Source organism: Urocitellus parryii, chromosome 7, assembly GCF_045843805.1.
Source record: "Urocitellus parryii isolate mUroPar1 chromosome 7, mUroPar1.hap1, whole genome shotgun sequence".
Classification (NCBI taxonomy): Eukaryota; Metazoa; Chordata; class Mammalia; order Rodentia; family Sciuridae; genus Urocitellus; species Urocitellus parryii.
In genome coordinates this window covers 176,300,705-176,313,372 of record NC_135537.1, presented here as the reverse complement: position 1 = coordinate 176,313,372, position 12,668 = coordinate 176,300,705, and the positions used below count along the sequence as shown (strand labels likewise).

General features: G+C 47.4%; 1 protein-coding gene across 2 annotated transcripts in view; it reads left to right on the top strand.

Annotated features, from left to right (window-relative positions):
• Nucleotides 1-12,668, top strand: part of Slc39a11 (solute carrier family 39 member 11) — a 328,353-nt gene that overhangs the window by 106,713 nt on the left and 208,972 nt on the right. The window contains exon 5 of one of the 2 annotated variants that reach the window (XM_077800754.1): nt 188-308. In XM_077800754.1, the coding sequence (XP_077656880.1) occupies nt 188-308 (121 nt within the window). Of the gene's footprint in view, nt 1-187; nt 330-12,668 lie in introns of both variants that reach the window. The other variant, XM_077800753.1, reaches the window with a different exon arrangement.

The window sequence follows — 12,668 nt, the reverse complement described above, 5'->3', positions numbered from 1 at the left end:
CTACCCCAGACGTCTTTCATCTTCCTACCCTCCTTCCTCCCTCCCTGAAAGTCACGTGAGCCCAGGGTCCAGCTCAGCCCTGGTGCTCTTGGCAGATGAGGGCCAGTTGCCTTGGTACCATGGTCCAGAGGGTCTGGGGGCCCCATGGAGATGAGGTGCTGTAATGACACTCTGCTTCTCGTTTCAGGGTGCAGCAGAAGACCCTCAGACGGCCCTGGCACTGAACTTCGACACTGCATTGATGAAGAAGTCTGATCCCACGGGTCCCACGCTGCTCCTCCCTGAGAGTGAACTCTCCATCCGGATAGGTAGCACTGGGCTTCTTCCAGGCAAGCTCCCTGCTGTAGACGGCCAAGCCAGACGTGTAGACTTGGGGTGGGGCAGGAGAACCACAGGGGAGGTGCCAGAGCTCCGTCTGCCCCTCCAGGGACTTGGCCCACTGCTGCCTGAAAGCCACACTGGCTCTGGCCTGAGACGCCTTTCTCATCTGTTCTCAAACTACCTGCTTGCTGTAAAGATGGCATTGGCACCTTTTGATCCTCTTTGCAAGGTGGACGAATGGACAGGGTCAGGTTGAATGGGTAGAGTGTGGGCATTTGTCCCTCTGTCTCCCCCTCTTTGCTCCCCTTTTTTGATGCTCATCTTTTTGATTCACCTGGGAAACTGGCGGTGTCTCTCCCTAATTCTGTGTGCAGCCAGTAAAACTGACACAGCGAAGCCATGCAGTTGGCTCTGCATTAGAGGCGGGCATTGCTCAAGAGCCCGGTAGCAATTCCCAAGTCTTGGGGGAGCGGTGCAGGCTGGGCTGCCGCCCTTTGAGCAGCTGTGGATGCCAGGGGACTGTGGTTTTCCAGCCTTGGGAGCAAGATCCTCCCCCACTCCCCCGTGTCATTGTTCAGTGAGGACAAGTGGGTCATTTGAGGGCCAGTTAGCACAAGTTGCACACCTGTGTTTTCCTTTGAACTTTTTTAGGAAGTGCTGGTTTGGTGCAGCAAGTCCCTGGTGCTGTGACGTGTTCGCTCCTCACTCTCCTGTGATGTTAGCTAGGCAAAGTGCTGCCCGTAGATGACCAGTGTACCCAGCATACCATGTTGAGATGGGCACCTGCCTCTGTGGCATCTGTCTTGAGTGAATTGGGAATGGATGGCCAGTGACTGGTCACGGTCTTCACAGAGTGACTGAAGGGGACAAAGTCCTTTCCCATTTCCATGCTGGCGTTTTAAGTTGGTATTTTCATCATATCTGAGATGGTCACCAGCCCCCCGTGGGAAGCTGTGGAAAGCTGGAGCCTCACCGTGGCTGGGTCTCAGTGGTCTGGGTTCAGGTCATGCCCTGCGTGCATTATTCATGGAGAACAGAATGTCTCTTTGACCCCGCTCACCCCCACTGCCCCCGCCACCTCCCACATGGGATATATCCAGGAAATAAAAGTTCATCTAGCACGAGCTCGAGTAACAGGGGTCAGAATACCACCTCTGCCTCCAGCTGCATAGCTCATTCACAATCGGATTGGGAGGGCCGGGGGGGCTGCCCACTCCTCTCCTTTCCTGGAGAGTGTGGTGGGCTGCCTCTGGAGATGAGGGTGGGCACCATGTTCCTATAAAACTTGTCATTTTGGAGGCTGAGTCCAGACACAGGCACATGGGCCTCTCTGGATTCCCACAAGCAATCGTATGCCTAGGCTTCGTGTGTCCCTTTGAAGATTTTGCAGTCCTGATTCTGAGCCTTCTGTAGGACGACAAAAGTTGGCCTGAATTTTTTCTATCCCATTGCTTATCTTTAAAGCCACAGAGGTGGGGGTAGGAGGAAGAGATTCAGTGCCTGTCACTCAAAAACAGTAATTGGCAATCCTTTTGATAGACTTTTTCCAATGGAGCCACAGCAAGGACCAGACCAGGGGAGCTGGTGGCTCTACAAGACAGCCTGGGGATTACTGGACCTTCCTGGCCATCACAGGGTTAGGAGTCAGGGGGGCCCCTGGAGGAGGGCGAGGCAGTCCTCTCCCCCTGCTCCTGAACACCAAGTGCAGCCTGTTGCCAGGTTACCAAGCAACCCTCCTAGCTGTTGCTAACTGTTCTGATACTTAGGCAAATGCAGCTCTTGGGGGTGTGAAGATAGTTTGCTGAGCCCAGACAGCCCTCTCACCTGGACACACCTGTGGGTGTCAGGCATCTGGGGACTCTCAGACTACTAATGGTTATTTGATGACTGGCTTCATGCAGATTGAACCTGAATATGCATTGTTTGTACCATCTGGATCTGCCCTTTCGCCTGCTGTAGCTGGAGCAAGGAGATCGCTTTAATGGGTAGTTAGTGAGAAACACCAGCCTTTAAAAAATAATATTGGCACTGCTGTTATCATGTCCCGTAATTGGTTCAGCAACAGGAATAAGCCACACTGTGGGAGGGCAGTTCAGCTGCCCTCAGCCACAGCAGCAGCAGCAGCCGCAGCAACAGCCGCCGCCGAGCCTGGGAAAGCATTGATGAGATGCTTTCCTGTTTGTTTTGTGCCAAGATTTTCTATGATACAGCTCTTCTCAGGGCTGGGGATATTTTGGGATTTAGCAAGGCAGAAATCCTTTTAAAACACTCTCCCCCTTCTCTCTTCTCTCTCTCCCTCACCCACCCACCCATCCTCGATCGATCCCAACTAACTTTCTTTTCATTGGCATTGCAAGAACAAGGATTAAAAAAAATTTCTAGACTCCAGCTTCAATTCCTTTATCTCAGACACATTGTTTCATTTCTTGTATATCCTTTTAGAAGCGTGATGCTTATGCAATCAAACTTGACTCTTTGTTCTGTACCTTGTGGCTTTGCACTTAACAGTACATTAGGGTATTTGTGTGGGACACTCCTGGATCCATTCCATTTTGGTATTACTCTGATGTTCCATAATTAATAATCCTTCAGATTAATTCCAGTCTTTTGCTCTTATGAAGGATGTGGCGGAGAGCATTTCAATATGTGCTTCTCTCTAGGTAATGACAACGCTGAGTCAATTCTAGAAACTAGGTCAGGGGTTCTTTACATCTGGGGTTGGTGCATGGGCACCAAAAAGGGTTCATGAGCCTCTTGAAATTTTATGCAGAATTTTTGTGTGCATAATGCTTTGGGGAAGCAAAGGTTATAGCTTTTTCTAAATGGCTCCTTGACTGTCTTGAGCTTCTCCCATTCAGCTGAGTGGACTCCCCCCGCCCCACCCCCACAACTAGCACCCTCTTTAGGCTAAAGAGTTGCCTCAGTCCCTCCTTTCTGGGCTGGGACAAGTTACCAGCACTTCATTAAAAAGGTGGTGAATGTAGCTATTAAAATGTGCCACAAAAAAATCTTTTGCAGGATGAAGAACAGAGGGCTCAATAATTTCCAGGAGCTCTTTAGCATCATGGATGTTAAATACAATAAGGGAATGATGTAGACATAACCTCTTGCTCAGGGCTCTGCAGGCAGCGTGGCACTGCTGTGTGTCTGGGTTCACAGGACCACTCTTGGGACACACTATGGATTCTCAGGCTTCTGAAGAGCGTTGCGTTAGGCAAGAAATATGCTCAGAGCTTGAATGGAACTTTTTTTAAAAAATTTTTTTAATACTTATTTTTTCTTAGTTATTGGCGGACACAACATCTTTGTATGTGGTACTGAGGATCGAACCCAGGCCGCACGCATGCCAGGCGAGCGCGCTACCGCTTGAGCCACATCTCCAGCCCCTTGAATGGAACTTTCTTGATTGTGCCTTTTTTTTTTTTTCTTTTTAAAATGGACTTGATGATCTGAGATAGGCAGTCGGTTTGGAATGTGTTTTCAGGGTATGTTTTGGAGTGTGGCCTGACTCTCAAGGCAATTTGGCATCCATGTGAGTGTGGTCAGGCTGCCGCAACCAAGAACCCCGCACCAGGAGGCTTCAGCAGCAGGAATTTTGTTCTCTCTCGACTCTGAAGGGTGGAGTCGGAGATCCAAGTGCCAGTAGGTTGGTTGGTTTCTCTTTGGTCTTAAGATGGCCACCTCCCTGTGAGTTCAGATGTTGGTCCCTATGTGTATTGGCCCAGTCTCCTTTTCTTATAAGGACATGGCGGTATGGGAGCAGGGCCTACTTTAATGATAGCACTCGCTCGCACTCGCTCAGTGCTGTAGATCCACTGTAGGGCCTTCCATGCTAAGCAAGCACTGTACCACCAAGCTTTGCCCCTAGCCCCTGATGATCTCATCTTAATAAAACTGCCTCCAAATACATTCTATTCTGAGAGACTGGGCATTAGGACTGCCACATGTGAATTTGGACAGTGGGGAGGGTTCAGGTCACAGCACTGCACCATTTTTTTTTTAAACACTGTCTTCCCCCATATGGTGTTCAATGTAAAGGAGGTCGAGATGGCCAGAGAGCCACCTGTCTCTGATTTAGATCCTCACTGTATTTCTAGCTCCTTCTGTTAGCATTCCCAGCCCATGCAGGTGTGAGGCTGAGGGACTAAATGGGAAAGAGCTGAAGGAAGTTGAAACCTTAGAGAACCACTAGAGAAAAGTTACACACACACACACACACAAACAGGGATTGAACTCGGGGTGCTTTACCACTGAGCTAAGTCACCAGCCTGAAGGTAGGTAGGTATGTATTTAGAGACAGGGTCTCGCTGAATTGCTTAGGGCCTCATTAAGTTGCTGTGGCTGGACTTGAACTTGAGATCCTCCTGCCTCAGCCTCTGGGTCTATTGAGATTACAAGTGTGTGCCACTTCACCCAGCAAATGGTCTTGAGTCTGGTTGAGTAAGACGGCTGGCAGGTGTGCAGCCTTGGCTAATGAAATGAAAAGGGTGGCCCAGGGCTGCCCTCTGCCACCAGTCCCCCGAGACGTGAGCGTCTCTCCTGTGGCTGCTGGCACCAAGCACCACAGGCTGTGTGGCCTTGACAGCAGTTGGAAATCTGTTCTCACTTCTGTAGGGTGGACGTCTGAGATGAAGGTGGGCCAGGGCCGCGTCTGCCCAGGCTCAGGAGGAGGTTCCTTCCTGCCTCTACTCTCTTCTTGTGGCTGCAGGGTCCTTGGCTAGTAGCTGCGTCCCTCTGGTTCCACCCCTGTTGTGATGTGCCATCTTCCCTGTGTCTCTAAGTCCCAAACTCTCTTCTTTCTCTTAGGTTTAGGGCCCATCCTAATCTAGTATGGCCACTTCTTTTTTAATTAAAAAATTAAGTATTTGTGTAATTATTGTCAATTAAACATGAGGGCACAATGTGGTGTTTTGGTATGCATTTGCATGATAGAATGATTAAATCAAGGTGATTAACACATGTAAGACCTTATGTTCTTAACTTTTAGAGTATACAGTGTGAACATTTAGTATTTACCCTAATTTTGAAATATAATTTATCAAGAACTGCAGTCGCTGTGCTGTAAAATAGATCTCCATAACTTACTCCTGCTGGCCGAAATCGTCTGCCCTCTGAATCCTGCTTGACAAATTGCATCTGTGAAGACCCAATTTTCAAGGAAGGTCACCTCTGAGGTTCCAGGTAGACGTGCCTTTTATGGGACAACCTGTTCCACACAGACCAGGGATCAGCCCATTCTCTGGCTCTGTGACGGGCTTCGGGCACTTGGTTAGTGTGGAGGGGCGTTCGTCTGGTACAAGTGAGAGGCGGGAGGAAATAAGAGAAAGCCAGGGGAGGTCGATCCTGGCAGTAACAAAAGCCCATTTAATTCATCTGGAGCCTTGGAGCAGCTGCTGCATGCTTCGTTTGAAATATTCATTAAGTGTCTACCAAGGAGTTAGGGATACTGTCTCCTTATGCAGAATTTAACATTTGCTTGGTTAGCAGGTTCTGTCGTATTTATAACTGTTCTGACACATTCATTTCAGCTCATAAGTCTCTTATAAACGGGGAAATGTGTTTTTAACTGCTTTTGGGAAGCAGATGAGGGGCCTGGGTGGCAGCAGCAGCAGTCCGCTAGGCTTTTCCTGCCAAGATTTTATCACTCAAGGATTTAGGAGACTGCTCCTGGGGACAGGCAGCCTGGTCACTTTTGGCACTTTTTGTGTTATTCTGTTTTGCTTTGCTGTGTGTGTGTGTGTGTGTGTGTGTGTGTGTGTGTGTGTGTGTGTGTGTTTTCCAGAAGCTCTTTAACCTGGGGAAGCACAGTGTGGCACTTTGGTTTCAAGTGATTAGGGTTCGTAGGTGGCTGTTTCTTGTATTCACTCCCCTCCAGTTTTTTCTTTCCTTTTGCCTGTTATTGAAAGCTCTTAGTAAGGACTGGAAGCTGGTTTTGACCAGGGAGAAAACTGATGCCAGTTACTGGAATTGGCAGCCTTGGAGCCAGAGGGGCTTGGGAGAAGGTGAGAATTGGGTTTTGAACCTTGTGAAGGACTCGGCTGCTGCAGCATCTGGGATAGGTTGGTGCTCTCCTGCGTTGATGAGGAGGGGTCCCCATGTGCCCCACTGGACCTGGGCTTGCTTTGTAGGCAGAAGCTTCCTGGTTGGTACTCTGTCTGCCCTCGGGGCTATGTATTCTGCTTTCTTACGTGTAGTGCATTTCCCTACTCTGGATCAGAGGAAGAACATAGCTCTAAGTATCTGAGAACTAAATTGGTTGTCTCAGGGAATCCTTATTTCAGGGGTCAGGGGACTTGGTTACTATGGATGTTCACAGTGACTCCCAGTTGGCTGGTTGGTTGATTGGCTGATGGCTGGCTGGCTGATGGCTGGCTGGCTGAGTGGCTGGCTGGCTGGCTGAGTGGCTGGCTGGCTGGTTGGTTGGTTGACTGAATGGCTGCATGGTTGATTGGCTGGCTGGTTGGTTGGTTGGTTGATTGGCTGGCTGGCTGGTTGGTTGGTTGATTGGCTGGCTGGCTGCTTGGTTGATTGGCTGGCTGGCTGCTTGGTTGATTGGCTGGCTGGCTGGCTGCTTGGTTGATTGGCTGGCTGGCTGGCTGCTTGGTTGATTGGCTGGCTGGCTGGCTGCTTGGTTGATTGGCTGGCTGGCTGGCTGCTTGGTTGATTGGCTGGCTGGCTGGCTGCCTATCTGGTTGTTGATTGAAAACGGAACCAACTCTCAGGACTCCTGACTTCTGCATTACCTCAATCTACTAAAGTGATGGTGGTAATGGCAAGGGTATCTCTTGAGGAGAGCAGCCAAGGGGAGTGTGCAAGATAGTCTCTTACAACTAACCCTCAGACATTGTTATGGTTTAGATGTGAGGTGTCCCCCAAGAGCGTGTGGGTGAGACAATGCAAGAATTTTCAGAGCTGAAAAGATTAGATTATGAGAGTTACAACCTAATTGGTGGATTAATCCACTTATGAATTTACTGGGTGGCAACTGTAGGCAGGTAAGTTGTGGCTGAAGGAATCGGGTTCCTGGGGTGTGACTGTGGGGTTTATATTTTGTTCCTGGTGAGCAGAGTTCTCTGTTGCCATGTCCTGAGCTGCTCTGCTCCACCATGCCCTTCTGCCATGGGTTCTGCTTCACCTGGGGCCCAGAGCTATGGAGCCGGCCAACCGTGGACTGAATCTCTGAAACCATGAGCCAAAATAAATATTTACTCTTGTTCATTGTTCTTGTCAGGTCTTTCGGTAAGAGTGAGAAAAAGCTAACTAAAACAGACACAGTGAACTAGAAGTCTCCATCCTCTTCCCCCAAGAGACCCGGTCACCTGTGGTCTCCCAGCACTAGTCCTCAGCAGGCCACAGGGAGATTGGCTCCTGTCAACCTCAGGGAAGATTGATTGTGTCCTTTCCAGAAAGGAAGACTGTTGTACACATAAAAAACAGGGGACATGTGCTCTCATATGGACCCACTTCTGTTTTGGGAAACAAATATGGGCTATTGTTTCTGGTTTCACATGGTCTATGTAAACCACCAACAGCCCTAGAATGAATCCTGAGCCTTTCTAAGGAGCTCACCATGGAGAACCAGACTCTGTGTCCACTGATGTACCAGCTCACCCTATTTCTCCAGAGGCCACCACTTCCATGCTGGCCTTGCTCTGGCCTGTGCCCATCTGTCAAGACCACTGTCAAGTGAGATTTTATCCAAGTCTTGGGGACAAGCAAAGGAGTACCAAAGAGAGAAGAATGAGCTGAATGTGGTTAAAGCGCCTGCCCCTGACCCCTTTCTCTTGCCAGCCTTCCGGACCATCTGTGGGAGATTCCGTCTGGAATGGAGATGGGTGCTTACTGAGGTGCATATCTTTGGTCCTGCCCAGGAGAAGAGTTTGAGGTTTAGATTTTTTCCACATCTTCAGACCTGCAATCCAGAGAGGTTATTTCCACTACCAAGGATGACAAAAGGAAGGCCGAGGCCCATCTTCTAAATCCTATTGCCTGTCCCAGGATCTCCCTTTCTTCCCCAGGGTAAAGAATAAGGGATTTTTTTTTTTTTTACTGTTTTTCAGATGGGTATCACCTGTAGCCTTACCCTATGGCCTCGCCAGAACAAGAGCATGATTTTCATTAGTTCAGTCTTAGAAAGAAGCTGCACAGCATGTCAAGGTCACCTTGGAAAATGTTCTGATGTGCAGCTTGGTCTGAAAAACCTACAGAATCATATAATCATGAAATTCCAAACTATGTGGTCATTCAAGAATATCAGTCTAATTGCTTAGGAGATAAGTTCTAAAAAAAATCTGTACTCCTTATTTTAAAATTTATAAATGGTAAAGTTTATTCTTTTGTGTACAGTTCTGTGTTGTAAGAAATCCAGAGAGGTATGTAAACACCACCATAGTCAGGATATGGAATAGTCCTGTCACCTCCCCAGATCCCTTGTGCCATCCCTGGTAGTCAACCCTACCCTACCTGGTTGTCCACTCTTCATCTGACCTTGGGCAGCCTCTGAGCTGGTCTCTTCCCCCTGTGGTTTTGCCTCTTCCTGAAGATGGGATCGTACAGCATGGAGCCCTTGAATCTGATTTCTTACATGTGCAACGTGCATTTGTGCACCCTTCATGATCTTGCAAGTATCAATGGTAGTTTGTTTCTGTGGCTGAGTAGTATTAATATTGGTATATTATAAATATACCACTTGCTGTTTACCCAATGACCAGCTGAGAGAGATCTGATTTGGATCCCAATTTTGGGTGATTATGAATAACATTGCTGTAACTATTCACATAAACCCTAAGTTTTCATTTCTCCTGGGCAGATACCCAGGAGTGAGGTTGCTGGGTCACGTAAATGTTTCACTTTGTAGGAAATCTCCACACTGTGCTGTATGGTTCATGAGTCCCACCAGAGTTCTAGCTGCTCTGTGTCCTCACCAGCCCATGCAATATTAGTGTTTTGTTCTGATTTTACATTTGAGCTTCTCTAATGAGTGCAGTGGTCTCTTGTGGCTTTAATTTGTATTTCCCTAATGCTTAATGATGTTCAGCATCTTTCATGTGCTCATTTGCCATCTGTACATCTTCATTTCTATCAAAATCCTTTGTCCATTTTTTTTAAATGTTTGTGTTCCTATTGCAGGGGTTTTGGGAGGGTTTTGATGTGTATGCTGGATACATATCCTTTGTCAGATACGCTGTTTTCATTTATTTTCTCCTGTGGCTTTCCTTCTCATGATCGTAATGGTGACTTTGCAAGACAGAAGTTTTAATCTGGATAAAGTCCACTGTACCAGTTGTCTTTGACAGATTTTACTTTTGGTGTTAGATCTAAGAATTCTTTGCCAAACCCAAGATCACATAGATTTTCTCCTGTTCTATTCTAAAAGTTTTCTATTTTACACTTAGGTCTGTGATCAATTTTGAGCATATTGATTTTTTTTTTAAATAATGTGTCTCACAGAGTTCAAGGCTGTTTTTTTAATATCATTTTTACATGATCAATTTCCTCAGCACCATTTATCAGATTCTTTATTCCATTGAATTGCCTTGGCTTTTGAACAATTTAGTTGACCATATTTGTGTGGGTCTATTTTGGAGTTTCCATTCTTATTTGTTGGTTTATGTGTCTGTCCTTTCACCAAAGTCAACCCCTTTCTGATTACTATAGCTTCATAGAATATAAAATATCTGACTTCGAAATTTCTATCTTGATAGTCTTTTAAAAAATTGTATCAGCTTTTTTCTTTTTCTTTTTTTTGCCTTTACATACAGATAAATGAACTTGCTGGTGTCTATGAAAAATCCTGATGGGATTTTGATTGGATTGAGTTGATTTGGAGAGAACCCACATCTTAATAATACTGAGTCTCCCATTTTTTTGAACATTGTATTTCTCTTCATTTAAGTCTTTGATCAGTGTTTTATGTGCAGGTATACATATGTGCAGGTGTAAATCTAATAAAACATACCCTACCTATGTTTTATTAGATTTATACCTACATATATTTCATGGTGCTATTGAAAGTGGTTTAAATTTCTTTTTTTAAATTTTTAGTTGTTGTTAGACCTAGATTTTATTTATTCATATATGGTGCTGAGAATTGAACCCAGTGCCTCACACATGCCAGGTAAATGCGCTACTGCTGAGCCCCAGCCCTAAATTTCAATTTCTATTTATTCATTGATAATATAAAGAAATAAAATTGGTTTTTGTGTATGTTAGCCTTGTACCTTGCAACCATGCTAAGCTCATTTATTGGTTTTTAAGAGTTTTCAGAATGTTCTTTGGGATTTTCTGTTATGTCTGTGAATAATGAAAGTTTTATTTCTTCCTTCCATTCTGTATATTGTTTTATTTCTTATTGCTCTGGCTAAGACTTCCAGTATGATGTGGAATGGTAATGGTGAGAGCAGCCATTCTTGCATTATTTCTGATCTTAGGGAGAAGTGTTCAGTATCTCACTATTACGCGTGATGTTATCTGGGGATTTTGGTAGATGCGAGGCATGCATGATTGGAAAATCACTGACAATTCTTGAAAGATGTCACAATGCAGAAATGATAGAGTTGGAGTGGGTCAAAGAATAGGTTTGGGAATCAGACTGTGTTCCAGTTCTGACTTGTCCCCTTAGCAACTGCTAGACCTTGGAGTTTCTGGAAAAATAGTCCAAGTTAATATATGTGAAGTGCATAGATTAGTGTCAACTACATCATAAGTCCTCACTGAATATTAGTTGTTTTGTTTGAACAATATTAAAGACGGCTGAAGGGCCTAGGGAGCCTGGATGTGGGATTTCACTGGCTCACTCTGAGGGGATTTTACTGCCCATGTTGAAGTATGGAGAGCTTTCTTGGGTTTGGCGTGGATTCTTCAGTCATTGAACACATCCAGGTCTCTGATGCTCTCAGGGTGCTCAGAGATGTGCAGCATTTATATTTGGAACAACTCCAGGGAGGAGTTATCCATACTGAAAAGGAACATTGTTTCTCAGGTAGAAGAAAGGCTTCTCAGCAGAGGAATAAAGGAACCCAAATGTGTGGTTAAGGAGAGACATACCAGAAGACAGACGTGAGGGATGGTAGAGAACTGGGGGCAGAACACGTGCCTGTGTGCTGGTCACAAGGCCCTGTGGTTCATGAGCATCCATGTGGACGTTGCCCATCTGGCCCTCTCCTCTGACTTAGAAATAGAGCAAAGCTCTCAGTCAGAACTAAAGTTGATCTGAATGATACAGTGGACTAAGCTCCCATCACTGAAAGGATGTAAGTAGAAGCTCAGTGACCAGAGATGTTACAGGGGCACTTCCCGTGAGCTGTGGAAGTTTGGCTGAGTGTCTTGCTGAGACTCTTCTGCCAAGAGTACCTGGGGGAGTGGCACTGCACCTCTGTGAGGCCCACAGGGGAAGGGCTCATGTGACCAGGCACACATGATTTAGATGTGGGGCAGGAGGGAACAGAGCAGGCTATGGTCGGAGGCCTTGGAGCTTGGGGGCGGGAGCCTGGGTACAGACTTCAAGGCACCGTCTCCCAGGAGGGCAGTGGCCAGCGTGGCCACTGGGGGCTGCAGGTGCCTTCTCAGGCCTGCCAAGCACCCAGCCTGCACTTCCTGCACGGTGTTGCCATAGTAACCTTTCCCCTTCTCCAAGACCACCAGCGCTTCTGCACGCGGTGAGGAGTGTCTCATCTCCCCCTTTGCTCTCGGCCCCTCCATCTCTCTCGGTGCCCCTCTCTCTCTCCCCCCCTCCCCCTCTCTCTGCCCCCCCTTCCCCCTCTCTCTGCCCCCCCTCTGCCTCTCTATCTGCCTCTGCACCTCCCTTTTGTGCCACACCCCTCTCCGTCTGTGCTCTCAGGGATCGGCCCCCTTTCTTTCTGACACTGGAGTGATGTCCCTCAGCCTCTCCCTCGCTTCTGAGTCTGAGCTGCTCCTTGGAGGACCCTCTAGGGTGTCGAAGGTCCCAGTGGGTCCATTCTCCATCCCAGCGCACCTGCTCTTGGTGGTACCGGTGCCTGGGAAAAGTCCTCAGAGGCACTCTCCTCTCTGTCTGCAAATCCTTGTGGCTGGACTCCACCTGGGGCCCGTCCCCTCTCTCTGGAAAAGAGATCTGGGTGGGGTTCTCCTCCCGGCTTGGCAAAGCCAAGTCTATTACCCAGCAGTGCTAATCTCATCTGAGTGATGTGTCCTTGGGCCCCCGCTGCTCATGTGCGGTGGGAGGGGTGTCCATGGGATTTGGTAGGTGGCAGGTGCCTCCTACTGTGTCTGTCCCAGCCAGGATTAAAGCTTTGCCCTATTAATTCCTCCTTGGCAGGGTCTTATGTTCCAACACCTCTTAACTTGGAGAATCTTAATGTGCCGTGCTT